The 24,168-nt window shown below is 46.7% G+C and overlaps 1 protein-coding gene across 1 annotated transcript in view; it reads right to left on the bottom strand.

Annotated features, from left to right (window-relative positions):
- LOC138579826 (ABC transporter F family member 4-like) overlaps window positions 1-24,168 on the bottom strand; it is a 613,068-nt gene that overhangs the window by 483,805 nt on the left and 105,095 nt on the right. Inside the window, exon 2 of the mRNA XM_069650053.1 lies at window positions 23,834-23,902. Within this exon, the coding sequence (XP_069506154.1) occupies window positions 23,834-23,848 (15 nt within the window). The 5' untranslated portion in view covers window positions 23,849-23,902. The remainder of the gene's footprint in view (window positions 1-23,833; window positions 23,903-24,168) is intronic.

Raw genomic sequence — 24,168 nt, 5'->3', positions numbered from 1 at the left:
GGGCAACCAGACGTGGTCTCCCTCTCACTGTGCTTAGAGAGGCATCAGCTTCACCTCACTGATGATCCCCAACAAGGGTGAAACACGTGTATGGGGTTGCTGGTGGTACTCTCGTTCAGATTGGAATTGCCATTGTATTTCGGTGCTGGACTGCCCCTGGGCAGGACAAAGACTGATATGCAAATGGATATTTCCCATCTGTGAAAGGCACAGTGAGTAAAAGCAGTGGCTGCGAACTCTCAAGTGGTTAATAACCACTGAACAGGTTATCATGTCTGTTCTTGCGAGAGAGGGGCGCCCGCTACCTTTGTAAATCTATTTGTTAAGGAACCTGGGATTGGTAACCCTAGGTCTCCTGGGGGCAACCAGACGTGGTCTCCCTCTCACTGTGCTTAGAGAGGCATCAGCTTCACCTCACTGATGATCCCCAACAAGGGTGAAACACGTGTATGGGGTTGCTGGTGGTACTCTCGTTCAGATTGGAATTGCCATTGTATTTCGGTGCTGGACTGCCCCTGGGCAGGACAAAGACTGATATGCAAATGGATATTTCCCATCTGTGAAAGGCACAGTGAGTAAAAGCAGTGGCTGCGAACTCTCAAGTGGTTAATAACCACTGAACAGGTTATCATGTCTGTTCTTGCGAGAGAGGGGCGCCCGCTACCTTTGTAAATCTATTCTTTCATTGTGGCTTAAACACTCACCGGCTGCTCTCTCACGCTCTGTACCCATGTTTAAAACTCACTGGTTGCCGGGGTTCGTGGTTGTGAACAAGCAGCGAGTTTTGCCGCGAAACGCGGTAACGTCCCAAACACGCATCGTTATTTGCATTATGGGAGTGCCATATTTTGATGGCTTTTAATTTTTCTTGCTGAGTTGTAAGGCTTCAATAAAGATAACTTTTTTCTACAAACAAACTAATTGGTATCCGGACATTCAGTGCCCCAAAGATATATATATATATATATATATATAGTTTATTAGGTGTGGGCCTAACCGTACCTTTATACCAGTCCACTCCCCTCCCCTCTTAAGAGTGAACCCAAACTGCTCTGTCCCACTACCATTAATAGCGATTTGGAGCCGGCGCAATTCCAGTCAGGCGCTATTACAGCTAGCTGTAATAGCGCCAGCTGTAATAGCGCTGACAACCAAATGTGCTATTACAGACATATCACAAGTACAGCCTTGGTGCTTCTAGCGCCGGAAAACCGGCACTAATACAGCTGAAAATAACCCTGTCCAAATGCTGGAGGTAAAAGAACACATGTGAGAGTAACAAAGCCCCAGGTGGAAACAATGCACACAAGAGGCCTACAAAAGATCCGCCCATGTGCCACACACCCTTCCCAACACCATGTTGCCATTTGGAGCCGGGAGCCTTGATGTGGACCTCTACATGCTACACCAGGAGCTACAGAGGCCTGACAACAAGGCCAGGGCACAGGGAGAAGAGAGGGAGGAGGAGGAGGAGGTGACCAGGCCCAGAAAGGCGGCCAGCCATCCCCAGGATAAAGCCAACACCCTGGGCCCTGAGTGATGTCAGTTGGTATCTGAGTACAGGCTGGACAGGGCAACCATCACCCAGTTGCTGGACACAATCCAAGGTGACATAGCTAGCCAGATTGCCATCAGTAAAGCTGTGCCCCACTCGTGAAGCTTGTGTCAGTCATACAATACCTCGGAACTGGTAACTTCCAGCACACAGTTGCCATGATGCATGGTATGGCCCGGTCCACATTCATTGCCGTGCTGGGTTAGGTGCTGTATGCACTGCAGCGCCATGTGAATGAACACATAGCATTGCCCACCACCCAGGCACAGATTAACAAATTCAAGGCACAAAAGTATGCCATTGCCCAAGTCCCGAACGTGATTGCAGCCCTAGACTGCACACATGTTGCTCTAGTAGCACTCCGGGACCATGAGGCAGCCTAAAGGAATCAGAAGCATTTCCATTCTCTCAATGTGTAGATGACTTGTATCCCAGAACTGACTATCAGCCACTGCTGTACTTGCTAACTAGGATCCACCCACGACTCCATGGTGCTGCGCAACAGCACATTGCCAGCCTACATGGAGAGGCACCGAGCCCAACGCACATGGATAGTGGGTGAGTACAAACCCTGCTTAAAATGCATGCCAAAGTACACCAAATGTAGGGGGGACGGACCCACAGGAATCCTTGCATGACACCCTTGTGAAATCACCATTACAAATGGGACCACAATGCACCTTGTCTGTGTTGCAGTGCTGCTTCTCACCCTGACACCCAAGAGCAACCGCACCCAGGGCACCACACAGGAATGCTAATTGAGATCAATGCAAAACCCATCCACAAAACCACTGTATGTGATCTGGAAAATACACAACCATGAACATCCCTGAGAGAGTGACCCCTGAATGCCCATTTACATGCATGCAAACATTAACAATATTGTACCATGTAGCTAACGGCACACCAGCCACTGAGACAGCCACAACCCAATACCAATGAACATTGGCCGTGAACAGGCAGACATGACAGGAGCCTCATCCTGACGTAATGGATGCACCACTGTGCCAATCAAACCCAGGGGGTGGTGCATGTAGAAAGTTGGCTACAAGGCACATGGCACACATTGCAGAGCAAACCCGGGGCACACGAAAACACCATTATCAAAGGACAAGTTGTAACATGATGGTACTTGTTGAGCATGAGTGTTACACACAATTCCATACACATTGTTCATCATCCACTACTGCAAGTCCATTAACACCAAGTGCATGCAAATGTAACATGCCACAGAACACCTTACTCAATGACACAGGCTGCATGTACGGGTCAGATCATGCATGTCCCTAAAGTCGATGGGTGTATACAAATCTGGCAATGACATTGAATGTACCCGTTACACGCATAGATGACCACAGTGATATGATATGATACGGCATTTATAACACGCCTATGCACAAGTGCTTCAAGGCACGACGAGGCAAGGGAGGGGAACAGAGGGAGGGCAGACAGCGATCTTTCTAGGCCAGGTGTCATTCAGATCGTGCAAGTGCTGGGGAAGGGGGCAGGGACAGTGCAGTACAAGATGATAACAGTAAGTAACGGCCAGCATGTGGCAAGTGCAGTAAAGATGATAACAATAAGTGAGTAGCAGCCAGCACATGGCAAGTGCATAGGTAAGTGTGGACAACAGGTGTCAGGAGCTGCAAGGGGAACTGTAGGGATACAGAAACAGTCCATGAGTGCGGGGTTTGCCAGGTGGGCAGTGTAGGTGTGAGACAATGGCGGGGGAGGGACCTCGGCCCGCGATCAGAGGGTGTCCAGGTAGCCGGTGTGGTTTCAGCCAGGAGGTCAGCAGAGGTGAGGAGGAGAGAAAGCAGAAGCAAAGAGAAAGGTTTTGAGGTGCTTCCGGAACCGGAGATGGTTCTCCTCAAGTTTAAGGGAGGCAGGGAGGCTTTTCCAGAGGGAGGCACCAGATAAAGAAAAAAATCTACCATCAACTCGTTACTTGGAGAAGCAACTGACCCTGAGGGAGTTGGAGGCAGATGAGCGTAGAGCTCGAGAAGGAAGGTATTTAGGAAGGGAGAGTTGAAGATATTGAGGACCCAGGCCCCAGAAGGTCCTGTGGACGATGCAGAGGGTTTTGAACTTAATCCTTGCAGCCACTGGGAGCCAGTGCAGAGATTTCAGTCCTGGAGAGATACGATCCCTGGGCTTGAGGCCAAGGATAAGTCTCCCAGTCCTGTTTTGGATAGGTTGCAGAGGGCGGAGAGTAGAAGCAGGTAGATTTAGAAAGAGGCTGTTGCAATAGTCCAGCCTAGAGAGAACCAGAGCTCTGCAGACAGTGAGCCTCTGGGGGAAGGAGTGCATAGTGTATTGATGCCTATTCCTTTCACACCCAGTGAAGCACCCTAGGCCTCATGTACATATTTCATCCCATGCAGGTGATTCCGAATACCCGCAGCTCACATGGCTGATGACCCCTGTGCGGAATCCACAAACTCCGGCACAGCTGGCATATAACAATGCCCACAGTCGTACCCGCATATGTGTGTAAAGGACATTTGGTTTGTTGAAGCCACGTTTCCGGTGCCTAGACCATACCGGAGGGGCACAGATGTATGCACCAGATGTAGTCGGAAAGATCGTACTCACCTGTGCCATGCTGCACAACATCTGCTGCTGTAGGCATGTGCCACTACCCCCTGATACTGACACGCAACACACAGGGGATGGAAGTGATGATGACCATGTGCCTGTTGCCGGGGCTAATGCACACAGGGATGGGGGGAGGGAGGGGAGGTTGGTCAGACAGGCGTTGATTGACAATTGTTTTTGATTTTGTGGATGGGCACGTCACAAGGAGCACTTGTAAAATAAACAGCACTTGAATACAATCATGAATGTCCAAGCCTTCTGTCATGTTTCAACATGCTTTACTTAGCGTGGAACAAACCCCCCCCACCAACTCCCCAGCACACATGCCCCCCGCGCCCACCAACTCCCATCACAAATGCCCACATGCCCCCACCAACTCCCCAGAGCACATGTCCCTCTCCCCCCACCAACTCCCCAGCACACATGCACCCCTCCCCCACCAACTCCCCAGCACACATGCCCCCCAGCACATATTTCCCCCTCCCCAACACAGTGCATATGGGTCCATGTGCCCGGCCCTCAGGTCAACAGTGCATTATCCATCTAAGAAGGATGTTGTCGCTTTCCTCCGCCTTCAGGTGAGTGCCGTTGTGAATGCCGCAGTGAACGACGCCTGGTTTGAGCCCTGTAGGTAGCCCTCGGTGGGGGTTGTGAGGTGGATGGCAGCGATGCAGCCAACTGCAGGTGCTGTCCGAGGAGGTTATTATCCTCACGCATCTGTTCTGCATGAGCAGATTGCACCTTGCATAGTTCACAGACTCCCCAAACCCTGTGGGTGCCGCAGTTCATCCCTCCACCACTTTACTTGTACGGCCATTGTCCCACGCCATGGTTTTTGCAGCCCCAGAATCGGCCTTGATGTGGCAGTTGTGTTGGATGGCCATGCCCTCAAATCAGCATATGGCCTCAATCACGTCCAGACGTGCCATGTGTAACGCTCACCTGATTCCCACGGAGGCGCTGGTCTAGGCAGGAAGGAGTCTGTGACTCGAAAAGTGATGTGCAGGACTCGATTGGCTTCTGGGGCTGAGCCTCTTCGCACTGTGTGTCGAACTCGAAGGGTGAAATTTCTGCAGATGAAAGAATATATGGGGTTAAAGATCTGGGCAATTGAGTGTCCTTCTCTCTCTCTCTCTCTCTCTCTCTCTGTCTCGTCTAAGCTTCTCCGTAGAGCCCCCAGGTCAACGTGCTCACCTTAGATAGGTGAATGCTGGGCTCTCCATCTGCGTCTGGTGCAGGGTGCCGTTGCCAGTTCCTTCACTGGGTGAAACGTAGGCCTCTTAACATCAGAGGATCGAAACCGCCGTTAACAGCACGAGCGGTGAGTTTCCAGACACGTTTTAGTCCATATAGTCTTTAGGTGCGTGGACACGTAAGTATTGAACAGGGCTCGGAATAATGCTTTCTTCTATTTGTTTTGCAGGGCTCTAGCGTTAGAAGATGGAATGAAGAGAGCCAAAACTGGAGCCAGAACCTTGGAAAGAAGCGCTTGGAAATGCGTGAGTAAATGCAAGCGCTTTAACTGTCTCTTTCCTTCACAGCTGTGAGTTCGTGCTGAAGAGGTGCTGGAAAACGCCGGAGTAGTTGCAGGCGCTCTATTGTGGAGAGCGCAATGGGCGTAAGTAAATACCTGTTTAATGTCTCTTCTTTTGTCTTTCAGATGCTGGGTTGCAGTGTTGAAAACATCCGGAATTCGCGGATTGCCGGTAAGTAATAACTATGCTTTTGTCTCCACAGGCGGAGGTGCGGCGTGAAGAAATGGTCGCTGCCGATGGACCAGGTAAGGAATGCGTTGCATGTGAAGTCGTCGTGCTAACCTGTTGTTTCTTGTCTTTTACAGGCGCTGCTGAAGACTGGATACTGGAATGGTAAGTATTGTTCTTGCAGGTACAGGATCGGAAGAAGAAAAGCTGGAACAGACTCGGTGAGCGTTCTGCTGCAGATGCAGAATAACGCGAAGCACGCTTCATCAATCGGGTGTGGTTTAAATAGCCTAGGAGTGATGAGGCATCTTCCTCCACGGCCCCGCCTAGGTAAGAAAAGAGTTCCTGTTCCAGAAGCGTTCCAGTGTTGTATCCAGGGCGTGGATCTTGCCCCACCCAGGTAAGAAAATAGTTCCGGCTTACAGAGGATTCCTATGTAGCTGGTAAGTAAGCAGCATGGTCTGCTGCAGGTAAGTCCACCCAAGCATCTCCACACATATTATGAGCCCAGCGCGTCCTGTGCCGGGACCGATGGCTTTGATGAGCCTGGTGCCACCGGCGCCAGGACAAGGTCCAAAAGGTCCCAGTAGGGACCGGCTGGTGCCTAGGCTTAGGATTAGGGGCCTGCTTCCAAGGACGTTGGGCTGGTCCTGGCTCCTTGGAAGCAGTGATCATGACACCATGACTGCAGTGCCTGGACCTGTTCCTGTGTTACGTGTGGGGCTGCTGTGCCTGGCAGGTCTACGCGGGGTAGTGGGGTTGCTGTTGCTTGTCGTGGTGGCCTGTCTGGTGGGGCTGCTGTGGATGGAGGGGCTGCCAGCAGGTGATCCATATGAGGTTGTGTCCTCACTCACCATCGGTGTGTGTGTGAGAAGGCGGCGTGCACAGGCATGTAGACTGTGGGTTGGACCCTGCACATGCGCCGGGGTCCCTTTCAGGTGTGGCCATTTGCTGCTCTGGACTGTGGATTGGTGTCAACACAGGATGAGTTGCCGACCTCTGGGGTGGTCGCACTTGTGGCAACTTCTACATCCTGTGAGGCCCTGCTGGCTTGGGGGCATTGAGGTGGTGAGGCCCTAGTGCAGTGGGGTGGGTAGTGCAGTGGGGTGGGTCCTCCTCCTTGGCATATCCTGCCAGGTCCTTCGCGGGGTGGTGGTGCTGTTGGAGGCGCATCTGGGCAGACGTCGGGATGCACAAGTGCCTCTAGGGTACATAGGGTATGGCATGAGGACAGTGCACCTCAAATTATTTACATGCATTTCATAGTTTACCGTGGTGGGGAGAGGACAGTCTCAATCATGCTTGGCCCTGACTGGTTTAGTATTCACAATGTTGGTATTACTGGGGCATACTACGTGGGTGGAGGACACGGTTCAGACTTGGCATTTTCATGTATATGATGCTAATGCAGAGCTGGCATGCCGTGTCAGTGAGGGGTGGTTGGTAATACACACGCCCACCTGATGTTGCTGTGCCCATGCCATAGATGTGTGTGCCATGATGCTTGCATGTGTCCATTGGCTTCCGTACTGGATACTCTGGGTACCTGGGGTCGCTTGGGTGCACTGGTACAAGGGTACAGTCATGGGTGGCTGTGGCCAGTCACACGCCCTGCACTCACAGTGCCCGGCTGTCGGACATTCACACCATGGATGGAGTGGTGGTCTAGTTGCAATGCTATTTACAAAGGGGGGGGTTAACTCATCTACAACCTCCTTAGTGCTGGTGCCTGCCTCTGCTCCTCCCACTCCCTCAATGTATGTCATGTCAATGAGGGTGGTTCACTTCTCCTCCCATGGTGTTAGCTCCAGTGGTGGTGCTAGTGGTGGTGGCCCTCCACCAGTGGCCATGGACTCACTCCTGTGCTGGGCAGGGAGGCCCTGGACACAGACCTGCAGGACATTGAATCGCTTGCAGCAGTCCTCTCCATTCCTGGGGACACGTCCCGCAGCTGTGACCTCTGGCTGACGTATGTCCAGCTCTGGGTGCGCCGCTGTGAGCCTGTCTTTTTTATTGTGGGCCATAGAGATCATCCTCGTGGGAAATGACCTCCTCCACCAGTATTGACAGTTCTGAGTCAGAAAACTTGGGTTTCCACATACTGTCCAGGACAGACTTGCCCCTTACACGCTCCTGTGACATTTTTCAAGTTCTTTTGGTGTGGATGGCTTGCAGGGGCTGCTATTTTGGGGTGGATTGTGATCTCCAAAATGGCCACCACTTTGTTTCCCGTTCCGGCGGTGACACATTTTCCATGGCGCTATTAGCACACGCTCACAGCGCGGGACACCAACGGTAACGCAATGGTCAACTTGTACGCTGAGTTTTCGGGTTCTCAGCCACTATTACCGCTGGACGCTATTTGCGTTAACGCCCGGTCCGTGTGTGCATGCCTGTCAACTCGTGATGGCGTGTTGTTTGTGCCACAACTCACAGCGATAATGCAAATACCCCTCTGCGGTATATGCACCCAGATACCGCCAAATTCATGATGAGGCTGACAGTCTTAAGTATCTGAAGGAGGTGAATGATTGTTTAGATCCTTTCCCCCTTATCTCTGGGTTATCCGATCGGGCAGTGCTTTATGGTCCCACCTCTATCTTATGTACTTCTTCTTCCCTGCCTATTGTTTCCAGATGGTCTCTCATAATCCTGTATAGGTTGATTGCTTTGTGCTCTGCCAGCAGAAGGCTTAAGAATGCTAGCTACCATCTTAGAATCCGGCTTAATAAACATGGTGTTCGGGTGGCTCCAAGGGTCAGCTCCCCATCCTGCATCTGGATTATTTCCCTTAGATCACTGTGCCGTTTTCTATATGAAATAGCTTGCTGGCTCATGAGCCACCACTTCTGTCTTCTGTTGTTTTCCCAATCTTTCCCCAGCAAACAACCAGCAGACGAGAAGAACACGTTACTGACCCCTGGTAATGTTCTTTCGATTGGATGTTACCCCCATGTATACCTCATCTTTGATATATGTATCATCAGCTTTGCTGCTTCGGAAGAAAATGTTGGCACACCAAAGGACGCTGTGCTCGATGTCGTGGTGTTGATGTCCCTCAAGGGCTGCCGTCGAGCGTCAACCTCATCCATAGCATAAATAGCTCGAGCCATGCCTGTTGGCTTCAGTTCTGTTTTTTCATTGTCATGAATTGAGGAGTTGACCAGGCGTACCCCGAGATCGTAAGCTCTTAGAAAACGTTGAGTGTAAAAACCATGTAAATTGTATGGTGGGGTAGGCTGGGAGGGGTGATGAGGAATACGTGGGAGGAACATCCAATTGAAAGAACGTTACCAGCAGTAAGTAACTTGCTCTTCGAATGGATTGTGTCCTCCCACGTATTCCTCATCTTTGATAGACTCCCAGAGCAGTGACAATTTGGAGGTGGGAGTACTATTTAATTTAGACATGGACTGTATGATATGATAGGTTATTTATAACACAGTTAATACCCAGATGTTTCTAAGTGTGGACCCAGGGATCAAACCTGTCTCGCTCCGTGTCATCTTGCTTCCAAGCCAAGCACGTTCCTGCTGAGCTATCCTCCCATGACTGAACAGCCTTTGCAAAAAGACCCTCTTAAACCAAGTTTGAATCTAAACAGTAATGCTTTATGAATGAGTGCATAGATGACCAGGTGGCTGCTGCACAGATATAATGTACTGGAACACCCCTCTGTAGAGCCGCAGAAGTTGCCATGCCCCTAGTGGAGTGAGCTCTTAGCCCATCTGGTGGTTCTTTACCAGCCAGTCTATAACATTCTCCAATTGCTAAAATTATCCACCTGGATATCGTCTGTTTTGTTACAGCCAGGCCCAATTTGAAGGCGGTATACCCAATGAAGAGTTGATCATCTTGCCTAATTTAGCAAGCCTTGAAATATAGAAGCTTAGAGCCCTTTTTGGGTCTAGCCTGTGAAGCATTTCTTCCTCCTTACCTGCATGCGGAGGGAGGATAAAAGGATAATAGTGTAATGCTTTGCGACAAATGGAAGTCAGAGACTACCTTAGGCAGGAATGATGGTTTGACTCTGATGGAAAACAATGTAAGGAGACTTACAAGAAAGAGCCTGCAACTCACTTACCCTGTGGGCTGATGCTAAAGCCACTGGTAGGACTGTCTTTAATGTAAGGAGCCTTAGAGGACATGAATGTAATGGCTCGAATGGAATACATGTGGGAAATTTCAATACCAAATTTAAATCCCAAACAGAGACATGAAAAGGGACTTGGGGGTACACGTTAGTAAGACCCTTTACAAACTGCACAATCCAAGGTATCTTGAAATAAGAGACCTCTTCCGAGGAGCGCTTAAATATGGAAAGCAAAGCCAGGTATCCTTTTATCGTTCCAATCTGGAGCCCCAGATTGGCTAAATGCAAAAGGAAAGGAAGCACTACAGGTGTGCCACATAGGAATGGATCCACATTCTTATCCTTGCACCAGTTACTGAATTTATTCCAACAACACCGGTACAAGGATTTTTGAAAGCAAATCTACATTATGTCGTCCGGGAGGTTCCAATCCTTATATCTCAGACTCTCAGAAATCATGCGTGAAGGCTAAGTGTCTTGACCTCTGGATGGAGAACCCAACCTTCCTCTTGCGAGAGGAGATACTCTTTGTGGAAGATGCATTGGAGGGCAGATGGACATGTCTAGAAGGTTCGGGTACCAAGTCCTCCTGGCCCAAACAGAAGCAAATAGGATCATGGATTTCCCAAACGTTCTCAACTTCCTGATTACATGAAGAATAACAGGGACTGGAGGAAACACGTACAGCAGTGGGAAATCCCAGTCCACTACGAGCGCATCTTCTATGGCTCTTCTTGGAGGAAATTCCCTGTTCGCACTTCCGATTTACCTTGGTCAAGAGCAGATCCACTTGAAGGGTTCCCCAAAGGGTGAAGATCTCTTGAAGGAATTCCTGAGCTAGTTCCAACTCGTGGGAGACTGTGCTCTGCCTGTTCAGAGCATCTGCCACTGTGTTCTTCTCTCCGCCTAGGTGAACTGGTGATAGAGAGATTCCTTCTTGCATTGGGCAGAACCAGAGCTGCATTGCCTCCCTGCATAGTGGTAGTGACCCTACACCTCCTCTCTTGTTGAGATAGTACATGGCCACGGTGTTGTCCGTCATTATCAGAACATTCTTTCCCCTTACAGAGGGCAGAAAGGCCTTAAGTGCTAGTCTGATTGCCCTCAGCTCCAAAAGGTTGATGTGTAGTTTGGACTCCGATTGAGACCAACGACCGCTGATTGTCAGATCGCTGTTATGGGCTCCCCACCCTGGGAGTGAGGCATCCGTCATTACCGTTATCTCCGGCCATGTTTGCCAAAAAGACTCTCCCCTGACAATATTGTCTTTGCAAGCCCACCATAGAATGTCTTGAGCAACTCTGCTCGGAACTGCAGAAGATCTGACATATTCCCCAAAAATTGGGGCCACTGAGTCATGAGGACCCATTGAAGGGATCTCATTCTCAATCAGGCCTCTGGCACCAGAAAAATGCAGGATGCCATGAGACTGAACAACCTCAGAAAATGGCCGGCAGATGCTGGGCATTCTGGAATGTTTTTAACATCTGCAAAATGTGTTCAGCTCTTACCACGGGAGGCAAGGTTTTCCTCAAGGAAGTATACAGGACTGCTCCAATGAATTGGAGTCTTTGGAATGGTATCATATGGGACTTCTTGTAATTGAGGGAGAAGTCCAGTCTGTGTAGGGACTGGCAGGTGATATCGAGATCTTGCTGGGCTTGTTCGGCTGAACAAGCCCTGATCAACCAAACGTCCAGGTAGGGGTAGACATAAATCCCCCCTCTTCCAAGACTCGCTGCCACCACTGCCATCTGTTTGGTGAAAATACTCAGGGGCGTAGCTCAGCCCGAATGGCAGAACTCGAAACTGATAGTGAGAACCGCCAACCTCAGGTACTGACTGTGCTTGAGATGGATTGGCAAATGAAAGTAAGCATCCTGAAGGTTCAATGACACCAACAATCCTGGAGTTGGAGAGCCTGAAGGATCTGAGAAAGGGTAACCATCTTGAACTTGTCCTTCCTGAGGAACTTGTTCAAGTTTCTTAGTCTAAGGTGGGTCTCAATTCTCCGTCCTTCTTGGAAATCAGAAAGTAGGGGCAATACCAACCCTTGTTCCTCTTCTCTACAGATACATGTTCTTTTGCACCTTTCTCTAGCAGGGTTAAGATTTCCTGAACAAGGAGCAGATCTGGAATTTCGACAGAGTTGTGGATGATCTTGAGGTCCTTTCTGAAAAGGAAGGCAGTAAGCCTGGGCTACTGTTTCCAGTGCGCAAGCATCTGAAGTAATGCCCCACCATTCGTTCAGATGCTGAGAGAGCCTGCCTCCCACCAGGGTCTTGTGGGTCAAGGCCTCAGAGTGGCTTAGAGGTGGCTGCAGCAGCGGCTCGAGGGTAAAGATGCTGCTGCTGGGGCTGATTTAGTACCCCTTCATCGTCCACCACAAGGGAATATTTTTTTGTCCCCTTTGTCCAGCCTGTCCTCTTCCCCTTCCAAATGAGGAATAGAAACGAAAAGGACGACCCCTCCAGGAAGATGAGCCTGAGTAGAGATGTTGTTGAGGTTGACATATGGAGGTGCTAAGCGATTTAGCTGCCGCCTTGGAGGTCTGCATCTTCTCCAGACTCTCATCTGTCTTGCTGCCGAACAACCTCAAGCTGTCAAAGGGCATATTGAGTAGTCTGGCCTGCACATCTGGTGCAACGCCTGACTTTCTCAACCACACAAACCTGCGTAGTACGGTGCTAGAAGCCATGAACCTGCTGATGCTGTCAGCAGTGTCCAGTCCTGGCTGGAGACACTCTTCCATTGCCTCCTTTCCATCCTTCACAATCGCCAGGAAGCTGTCTCTTTCCTTGCCCTCCGGAATGTGTTCAGCTGCCATACTAATACAGTCCCACAGTGTGTAAGTAAACCTTGAAAGGGTGCAGGTAACATTAGCTGACTTCAAGGCCATACTGCCCAGAGGAATAGAGGGATAGGCAGACTGGTGGATGTGGCCGCCGTAACGACCGTGCTTTCGGGTGTAGGTTGCTTGCTCAAGTAGTCCGGATCAATATTAGAAGACCTGTATTTTCTGTCTACAGGGGACCCAGATTCTGGAGTATCCCAGTTTACCAAAACATTTCTCTGAAGGGCTGCATGAAAGGGTAACACTGGGTCCTTCTGAGGGCCTTGATTCAGTATATCCGTCATAACATCCTGCTCATAGGCAGGAGAATTCCTGTTCCAGCCCATGTACTCAATAACTCTATTCATGAGGCTCCTGTATGCAGAATCTGCATGGTCAGCTGGATCAGGCCTGCCTAATTCAAGCTCCCGCGAAGTGTCTATACCACTAGCCGAGGCAATCATACAGATCCGTAATCTTGGATTCCTGAACATTCGCAAACCAAAAGGAGAAGAATCCTCTTCAGAGGCTTGTTCTTCCTCATAAATAGACGCCATGGACTTGAAAAAGTATTTCCTGGGTGTAGGTTGATAAGCATTGTCTGGCAGGGGCAGAGGCCTCGAAATGGTCAAAGTGACCGTCGAAGGCGTCGACGCTGGCATCGACAATAACGTTGATGACGCTTTTGATAATGGCGTTGATGGAACCTTTGACAACGGCGTTGATGAAGCCTTCGGCAAGGGTGCCAACAAAGGTTTCGACAGTAGCCCGATTTGCTCGGCGTTGCCTTCGATTTATGTTTCGAAAGGCCTGACTCCGATGGAGTTGACAACTTCGTCAAATGTGTCAACAACTTGCTCTTTTTCTGAGGTATCGGAGAGAAACTATGTTCTCGAGACGATTTCTTGTCGGATCTAGAGCGACCTGCCAGTTTGATTCTCGGCTTTGCCATTTTAGTCTTTGACCTCCCTGAGTCGTCCGAAGGAGCGACCGGGCATGGCTTTTGTGTGTTTCCTTCGAAGGGGTCGAGGCCGCATTCTCGAAGATACACAGCATTAAAAGCATCACATTTTCTGGGGGAATCCGACTTGGTTGGGCACCTGATAACATCGGTAGAGGAATCAGAGGAAGAGGAAGATGGAGACATATGTCGTCTCTTCTTTGCCTTCTTCGATGAAGAAGACGATTGTCTCGACCTACTCCTCGATCGAGATTTCTTGGACTTTTTGCGTTGGGACAAATCTTTGGACTCCGATGACTTCTTATCCCTCTTCGAAGATGACTTCAAAGTCACCCTCCCCACTGCCAGTTTATCTCAGCGCTCCCTGAGAGCTTTCTCAGTCATGGCCTGACAGGACCCTCAGTCATCTGTTCGATGTCCGGAACCCAGGCACCACAGGCAGACATGGTGGGGGTCTGTAATCAACATCTTTGACCCGCATTCATGCCATTTCTTTGAAGCCGACTTCGGGGTCGAAGGATTAGAAGATGGAGACATTTTCTTACGAAAACTGAAGCACGCTGTTCAACACTCGAAGCAAAGCTTTCGGAAAAATGGAAATGAAGCCAACGGGCGTGGCTCGAGCTATTTATACTATGGATGACGTTGACGCTCGACGGCAGCCCTCTGGTGTGGGAAAACATTTTTCCAAAGCAGCAAAGTTGATGATACCTATATCATAGATGAGGAATACATGGGAGGACACAATCCATTCAAAATCATTGGACTTTGCATCCAGGCTTGTAGACTGCATTCAGCAATGCTGGAGGTAATATGTTCATCTTTTTTTCTTTCCCTGTCTTCCTGTTTCCCCTTGCTTATGTTTTATGTATCATTGAGATTTACGCTACGAGTTTGTATGTTTTTTATGTTCTTATGTGTTGTTTTCCTATGGTTGTAAAAGGTTATGTTAATCAAATACAATCAATAAAAAATAAAAAATGCTGGTGTATTTTCTACTTTACAGTGTCTGTGGTACAATCACCCTCACATCGGTTTCCTGAGTCCTACCGACCATTTGCATCAGCTACTTCATGGTGCTCCCATGCAGGTAATCCTGTTGTGTCCATGAAATAATCCATCTCCTCATTCTCTAGAAGTGAAGGACATCCCTTGAGGAAGTGTTTCCAGGTTCACTGGTTGAACTGGAGGACATCTCTGGATGAAGTGTTTCTGAGTTCCGTGCTGGAAGGGGTTGAGGAGGCTGGGTGGACTCAGAGGAATCCCCCACATGCTGAAGGTTACATCACCAACCAGGTAGCTTCCTCTGTCCCACACAAACTCTCTGTCCTCGCCCCCGCCCCCGAAAAAAGTTACTCTGTTATGTACTGTATTTGGGAAGCCCTCAACTCAGTATTGGTATGATCGAGAGGGCCATTGTCACTTTCTAGTTGGCATATTAACACCTGGACTGGAATGGTAGAATCCTGGGAGCTAATCATGGTCCAGAGCTTAAAGAAAATAATTACCACAGAAGCCAGAGATCCTTCCAGTTTGCAGAATACTATCAGCCACTCCATGTCAGTCTCCTTCATCCTCTCTCCCATTGCTTTCTCTACTCTCTCTTTCTCTGCCCCTGCACATCTGTCTGCCCACTACCCACCACCCCTGACTCTATTCTGTCCTGCATCCCCACTGTATCATCGCCAGAGTGTCATTTCCTGGCTTCAACCTGCTTACCACAAATGACGGACTACTGCGCAAACGTAAAAGCAACAGAAGCTTGGCGGCCTTTACACAGTGATGCTCTTCATTTCTGCCTCACGCTGGAACCAACATGAAGGTCATACCTAGCACCTGTCATTGCAACTGCATGCTAGTAGCTGTGTTGCCCAGAACCGGAATGCAATACAAATTGTCTAGAGCCCTTAGCCTTCCTTTTCTCCCTTGACATAAGTTGGGCTTCTAGTCTCTTAACAATCAGTTTTGCCTAGGGGTCTGGGCAATAATGCCTTGCTAATCCCCCTATTAATTTGACAGTTGATTGGAGCAAATAATATTGAAGGCATGGGAGCCTTTTCAAGGCATAAATTAGTTTTCAAAATTTGATTAGCAGAATTTGCTAATTAAAATATTCTTCTTTAGAAAAGTAAACCATTTGATTAGCGATATTGTACTAATATTTTTAATGTCACAAGAAGTTATTTGTACCCAATACATAAAATAGGCATCAATACAGTATTTTTGTGTATTGCTGAAGTAAGACATTAGTGAGAGGAGTCAGGCCTTGCACTGTCTTTAAAATTTTGCTAGACCTGCAGGTCGAGTAACTTATTTTACCTAGTCGACCTAAGAGAAATGCACTCGACCGATGGCAATAGATGACAAATGTGCTTTCTGTAAAATGGTGCATGTTCATTATCACTCAAATCCACTTTATCCTTGGCACACTGCTGCCACCCAGCAGCCAGCCATGCAGAGTGAAACTTGTATTCACTGCAAACAAAGAAACTGTTACATAATAGTTTCTAACACCCCCTCCAAATGGTACTCACCCTTTATTAAATCTACTCGACTAAGCGAGTGGGTGAGTACACATTTTGAGCTCTGGATGAGTGTCGGTAAAATGTAAAAGGTTAGCTGCATGAATAGACCCAATAAACAGATATGATAAAAAAGCTCGGAAAACAGTTTGGCCATCTCTTTCCTGCAGGTTCTAATATATTATGCAATCATGATCATAGAGCAAACAAGCTCTGGAGGCTCTACACTGTATGGTACTGCAGTAGATCTGTAGATTTTCAGACTAAATGGAACTATCGATAACTACTTTGCGTAAACATCTAATTAGCTTTGAGGATTAATTATGTAAGAGGAAGGAAAGTAAGAAACTAAGCAGAGCAGATGCAGTAGCAGGCAGAGAACTAGGCACACTACGTGAAACATTAAGTTTGCGGCCCTCTCCTTTTCAGGGTATCTGGTATACAGCAACAGTGTGATGAGAGAGACTGTCGAGGAGCTCATGGGTTGAGCACCAGTTGCACAGATGTATACAACCAAAAGGTCACAGAACTAGGTTTGCCATCAAAAACATTTGGCCGTGTGATCATGTACATTTTCAGAGGGGTTCACTCGTCAATGTGATACATCATCCCCAACAAAATGAAATATAGTTGACACTGACATTTAGATACACTAACCTAAACATTAATATAAAGCATGGAGACAATGCAGTGTTTTACAGGAGCAATACTGTAATTATGCATTATGTAACAACTTACATTTTTAGGAATGACTGTCTTTAAAAAGTTAACACATACTGCTCTTTGCTAGAGATGATATAGTTAGCATAATACAAGTAACATCCTGATTACCTCTGGTTTACAATCATTTGAAAAATAAAACCTTGCCTAGCACTCCCGCACAGATCCTTGGCACTTAAGAGTGGAAGAGATGATTACTGCTGCTCTCTCTCTCTCCATTAGCCCCTTTGAACTTGCCGTGAACATAGAAAAGAGGGTGGAGAGAGCCCCGAGGGCAAGACAGGAATGCAGGCTGAACTGTGTTTTCAATGGACAGGGTATTTTAAATAGCTAGCTTTGCTACACAAGTGTTAATTAGCAAACCTACAGAATTGCATAGCAAATTGCTATGTAACACTATTTATTTTATGCCTTGCTTTTTATCTAAGACCTTCTCTACCATATCTTGTGGTCAAATGGTGCGTAGGCAGATTTCTTGAGGTTCTTAAATGCAGTCAGGCTGCTTGTTTGTTGCAATAGGCATGCAGGGGTGGGAAAAATATGCTTTTTTTCAGGAGTGTAGTGACCCTGGATGATCAGGAAATGGCCAATTACTTTTTTAGCAGGGCATTCAGGGACATGGGGTACTGGTAATTTATTCAATTTTTGTAGCATAAATTGTAGCATACATTTGAGGCCACTGGGTTACTCGGGGAGTAGGGTGTCCTTTTTTAAGATGGGGGAGTTTGACTGCAGAGTTTGTCTGCAGGTGATTTGCATTTGATTTTTGTGATGGTGTTCTGGGACCTATGATATGGGAGATTTGCTCCATTTTAAGAGATGTGTGAGGTGCTCCATATTTGGACAAGTATTCTTTGGAGTGGGTTGCACTTAGTTTGGAAAGGTAGACAATTTACTTTAGTTTCATAATAAAGGTGTCTATGAAGCAGGAGTGCAGGTATCTTTTTCTTTGTGATGGGTTTGTGATTTGCAGTTTGGGCTTTGGAGTGTTCCAGGTGCAGAGCAGTAATTTGGTTGGTGGAGATGAATGTTAAGTAGCAAGGGATTAAACTTTCTGGAGAGGTGAAGTAGGGTACTTGCTTGTGGTTCGATCTTGGGTGGGGGTGGAGCTCGTCCTTGTTTTGTGATAGGGGATGTGGGAAAAAGATTGCCAACACATCAATAAATAAACTGTGAATGGGTAAATGGGAGAATTATTTCATGCAAGTGGACTTACTGATCATTCATTTGAATTTATTATCCCACCCTTACCACATCATCACCCATTTTCCCCTAGATTGTTCTCTTTTTAGGCAACTTGTCTTAGGGTTTCCCCCTGTCCTATTTTGGCTTTGTCAATACTCGTATGAAATATGGGCATGAATGCTCTTGAGTATGAGCTTTATAAATTGGACTAAAAGCCACTGTCCAGCTGTAGTTACCGGGCCAAGGACAAAATACCTCACTCTGCGGTCTGAACCAGCTTAGACCCTTAAGGACAATAAGGCTGCTAATAAGCAACATAAATCATTACAGAGTTGGGGTCCAATTACCCCAGCCGGATCTGCAGACAGGAAATCAACATAGTACATCACAAGCAGAAGTAAACATAAAAGATGGACTACCCATAATGAATGAGTTCATTGTTTTTGGCGGAGGCGGGATAACAGCCTAGCAGTAACTTTTCTTGATTCTTCTCAAGTCAGGTGACTAGTCCTCTATAAAAGTAAGGAGTCTGGAGGGTGGGACCGGTCACTCATGTGAGCTGCTATTATGTGCAGGATGCAGTTTTCCTTGACTTGGGAGCCAAAGAAAGAAAAGTGCCTCTGTTTGTCATCAAGTGAAATTGATGTGTGAGCCTGGTCTCTCTGACAGGGATCAAGTGAGAGTTTGCTTTAAGAAGGTAAGCGGGTTCATTTACACTGGGAGTTGTGTGTGGCCACGGGGTGCACAGAGAGCAGGCACGTGCATTCGCTTTTTAATGGGAAGGGACATGAGCTGGTGACGATGACATTATTTAATTTGAGATGCATGTTCTGTTGGCTTCATGGACTTGCCATGGATGAGCGTTCCTCTGACATGTCCTCCGTCCACTTTTTCTGGCCTCTTACCCATTGCCATCAAATGCACAGATACACTGTTACCAGGTATTATAATCAGTTGCGGCGTGGGGCAGTGTTGCCGCTCCACTTGCAGTCCATTCCACCCTGAACCCCACAGGAGGGGTGTTCCCTAACACACTCCACAGCATTGCATGCTGTATGCATATCTTCTGCATGGCTTCAAATGCAACCCACTACTTTGCCTGCAGAAAGATGCACATGCCTCACAATGCTGTGTCAAATGGATTCCCTCTGTCCCTATTAGTATGTACAGACAACATTTTCGGCATTGGTGGCTTACACCATCCATCATTTAATACTTAAAGGGCACATGTATTCACCTGTTCATGCATGTTATTGTGTTGTTCTATTTCTAAGAGGCCCAAAACAATATCCATTGCTATCAATATCATGACACATATTTGAGGAACAGAGTGTTTGTACAAAGTAGATCATATTGAATGTGTTCTAGGAAGTAATCATTTAATGTGTATACTTTGCTTTGGACACACAGGTTACACTATACACAAAGGATACATCAAAATCAACATAGCCATTGCTAGTATGAACAAAGATTAAAGCAAGTGCTGAAAAATAACCAAAACAAATAAGCAGTACAAAAAAACAATGTGGGTCTTGGTGGTTGGGTTAGTTTCAAAGTGGATATATATTTTCAATAACTTTGCAAACATTCTTAAACCTGATTCAAAGCAAAACAATCATAGTTGTTCTCTATAGATAGTTATAGATAGTGTTATAGTCTTCTATCATTTTCCCCAGAGCAGGAGGCCTATTGAGGGTATCCAGGGAAAATGTTGCCAACAAAAATGTACTCACTGAGCACATTGTGGTTAAAATACCTCTACAGTGAAAAAGTCACCTTGCAAAAGGTAGTAACAAATTGAAGGTGAACAATAGCAAAAAAATACAGTGCTACAAGAGTAAGTGTTTGGTTTAAGGAGGGTTTAGTCGGTTTCTGGTTGCATGGTGTAGTGTTAGGATATGGGTTAGGGTAAGGATAGGGGTTAGGGTTGGAGTAAAGATCTCAATTGGAATTTGGGTAACAGGGTCAGCATAGTTGTGGGTCTAGCCTTTGATTCGTCAATTGTCCACTTAAAAAAACAGCTTGCATTCTGTGGACTTACAGTCCCCGTTTCTTACATTAGAGGAAAGATGAGAGTGGTTTACTCTTAATCGCACGCCTTGCAAGGGTTTTTTTTGGTTCCTTACTAATACTGGTGCTCTTCCTATCTCAGTGATCACTCTTTCTCAGTATCTTAGTCTGGTAAAACCACCCCTACCTACCACCTCCATCATGGTGTCCATCGAAGCTCTGTGCTTGGCTCTTTCATCTCTCTTTATACAGCTCCTTTATCTTCCCTTATTTCTTCTCTCGGGTTATCATCCCACTTCTATGCAGATGATCCCTGAATATTCATTTATATTTCTTCTTTTGCTGATTCTCTCCCAGGGTTCGATATTCAGAGGTGCTACTTAGCTCCTACGTCGAGCATAGTAGAGCCTGGTTATCTTGAAACCAACAGCTACCAGGAGCTACTTTTGGCTCCTAGGGCCAACTGGTGCCTTCCAAACATGTAAATGTGACATTAACTTTGAGTATTTGAGAATGTTAATAAAGAAGAATTAGAAAACATCTAATACACATTTAAACACAAATTAAAGGAGCATCCTGTTTACCCTGCAGTAACTCCCACCTACAGGGTGATGCCTAACATCCTGGAGCTGGTTTTAGCTCCTGCTCATAGAATCTCAATTACGAACCCTGCTCTCCACACTAACATCTCAGCCTGTCTTCTTGCTGTCCAATCTTAACACTCCCAAAACTGAAATCTTTTTCTTCCCTTCTTCTGCTATTCCCTCTCCTCTTCCTCTTCCCTCCATTTCCTTGTTCCTGCTGCTCCTAACTTGGGGTTTAAGTTTGACTCCTCTCTTTCCTTTAAATCTCATTTTGCTGCTATCTCCAAATCATGAAGGCATTAAGCTCTTTAACGTCTGTAAGGCCCGGCCCTTCTTGGCCTTTGAGGATACTATGTGTCTTTTAACCACTCTTGTTTTCTCCCAGCTTGATTATTGTTCTTCGCTCCACATTGGTCTCCCCTCCTATCGTCTTGCGCTGCTGCATTCCATTTTTAATTCCTCATTTCACACTTTCTGCTTGCTTTCCCACCTGTCTCATCATCTCTCCTCTCTATCCTGGCTTACATTCGATAATCGCATATTGTTCCACTTTTTGACCATCGTTTACAAAATCACCCATGGCCGTTAGCTTCCCTATATCTCCTCTTTGTTCTCAATCATCTACATTCTAGATCTCTTCACTCCGCTAAACCTAAACCCTGTGTGCACCGTCCCGTTTCCATTCCTTCTCTTTGCTGGTACCAAAGCTCTGGAACTTCATCCCCATTGATGTCAGATCCTTGCACATTTAACAACTTTTTCATAATACTCACCTCAAAGCTTTTGTCCTCAAGCCCAACCCTCAGCCCTGACTCTCTGCTCCACTTGATCCTCTTGACCGTGGTCTGTTTCATTATACTTTAATGTTTTACGGTCTGTTGAACCTGTTGTCTCAGCGCTTTGGCCAAAGCCCTTCACAAATTAATAAAAAACAAAAATACAAGCATCAGGGTAGGTGTTAAGGTTGCGGTTATAGTAAGGCCAGCGCCAATAGAGCAATGGTTTGGGTAAGTGTTAAAGAAAGGGACAGGGTGGATGTTGAGGGATGTTGATGTAGGATAGGTGCGATGATAAACCTAGGGTTTAGGGTAAAGTAATCAGTAGAGTATGCGGTTAGGGTAAGGCTAGTGTTAGGATTAAAGCAAGGGTTTGGATTAGGGCATGGGCTTTTTGGAATTCGTGGCGAGTTGGTGATGAGGTTGGAGTTAGGTCAACTGGGCATTTCTATTTATTTAGTGTTTTGAATTGAGTCATATGCAAATTAAATGCTTTAACACACTGCAATGTTAGTGTTAGGTAAGGGTTTGGGGTAGAATATGAGTTATTGTCATGCCTGCTAATGGCTTCTCCTCGACGTCTTGTCATTCAGCCCAGCGAACGGCTAGACCGTTCTACACTCGCTGGCGGCTGTTTAATAAACTACCCCGGCAAAAGAATACGTTGACATTATTCGCAAACATTTGGTTATGAATTGTACTTTGTTTACTTACCTTCCTTCTATTCCACCTTCATGTGCGTAGTGCCTCTTTAAGGACTTTCCGGCATACGTGATAGCCAGTTGACAATGCGTTGGTCATGTGTTACGCACTAATCAGCTGACATGTACTTAAACCCGGAAGTTCCGGTATTCGGCGCTTCTGATCGTCATTAGTTCTACGTTCTACGTTCCAGAGCCGTTGCTCTTGCTTCTTTCCTTGCTCCTCCACGGAATAAGCTTGGCTACTCGATCTCCTATTGAGTCACCGTCCTGGCTGCATTACACTGTGACAGCCACCTGAATATTCCGAACTCTGCAACCTCCCGAAGCGGCACCTGCAGTCTTTCCCGCGGGGCCATTATCCGGTATTGGCTGCCCCCGCTGTCCTCGCCGCATTACCCTGCGACTGCCACCTGAATATTCTGAACATTCTGCAGCCTCCTATTGTTGTACCTGCAGCTCTTTCCGAGGGGCTGCGCTCTGGATTCACCATTCCTCTCCATTGTCTCCAACCAGCTATATTCACGGAGCGAACATTCTTACTCCTTCAAAGGTGAGAGAGGTTTCCTCTACTCTCTTCTGTTGTACAACCTCTGAGGGCAATTCCTGCAAAGGACTTACCAGCTTGTATTTCGGTTCTTCTCACGAACTTCCATTTTTACTCCAATCCTGTCTCTGTTCTTCACCTCCATACATAAAGTGCACTGAGACTTTATGGACGCTATCCTGCGTGCACCATCCCGAATCTAGTGTGGCCCTCGTTTCGTGCGGGTAAGTTTTTCCCTACTAACCTTCGTTTCCCTGTCCTTGGTTAGGAGTCTTCTATTGTGGGGATTACTAAAGACACAACAGTAGCAGGTTGATCGTTCCTACATACTTCTCGCCTTTAATAGAAAACAGGTCAGTGGCTTTTCGAACCGAAACATACTGTCTTATATTGTCTCAATCAGCTCCTAATATCTTCTTTATCCTTCTCCTAACAGGCTGGTGGTTCCTATATACTTACTCGCCCTTTCCACTGATTCCTCCCTTGGGCTGTTTCCTTAACAGTCAAAGAGTGCCGTCAGTTGGAAGGTCGCTATTCAACAGATACTAGGTACATCGAGTCATCTCTGGAAGACTCTACGTGTATCCTTTTGGTAAAATCTACCCTACATGTATCCTTTTATGCTGGTATTCTGTACAATTGTTGGTTTATTGAAGTTACCAAATCCATTTCTCATGGATTTATAACAGGATTTCTAACAGTTATAATTAGAGTTAGGGCAAGAGTTAAGAATGGAGTTGGGGTGATATTGAAGGGTTTATTAGAGGTTTGGGTCATTGTTAAGGTTACCACTTTGTATTTTTTATGTATTTAAAAATACCTTTTTTAGCGACCTTACTACTGGCAACATTTTCACACTTTCCATTGCTTGTATTGAATGGCTACATTTTTTTAAACTACTTTATGCTCACTACTTTTTCACATGACTGTATTTATCTGGGGACATTTTCACATTGAAACATTGAACCGTAATGAGAGCATTATCGGTAGGGAAATCCCATGTTGTCTATATGAAATATGAATGAATCAAAAAGACTGCACTTACCCTCTCATCCTCCATTGCTTGCCAATAACAGTGGGATCCAGATTATGCAGCTTGACCAACAGGGCTTTCCTGTAATTAGTGATTATGTTAATTTATTGATACATTAGGCAAATTCCATGCCATAAGAAGTAGCTTTCATGCGCCTGTTTTAAAAGCATCAACACATAGATACAAATGTAAAGCAGACCCTTTCAAATTTGTTCCACCCTTAAGTGCATCAAGACAACTTCAACGAGAAAAACATTTTTTTAAATGGGGTTGACAAGACTTCCTAACGTTTAACTTTACAAGAGGCTCAAATTTCAAGGTAGCAGGGAACAAGAATTGCTAAAATT

The sequence above is a fragment of the Ambystoma mexicanum genome, chromosome 3p (genome assembly GCF_040938575.1).
Source record: "Ambystoma mexicanum isolate Mex_15411 chromosome 3p, UKY_AmexF1_1, whole genome shotgun sequence".
Taxonomy (NCBI): Eukaryota; Metazoa; Chordata; class Amphibia; order Caudata; family Ambystomatidae; genus Ambystoma; species Ambystoma mexicanum.
Note: the sequence above shows the minus strand (reverse complement) of the source record. Positions and strands in the feature narration are given on the sequence as shown.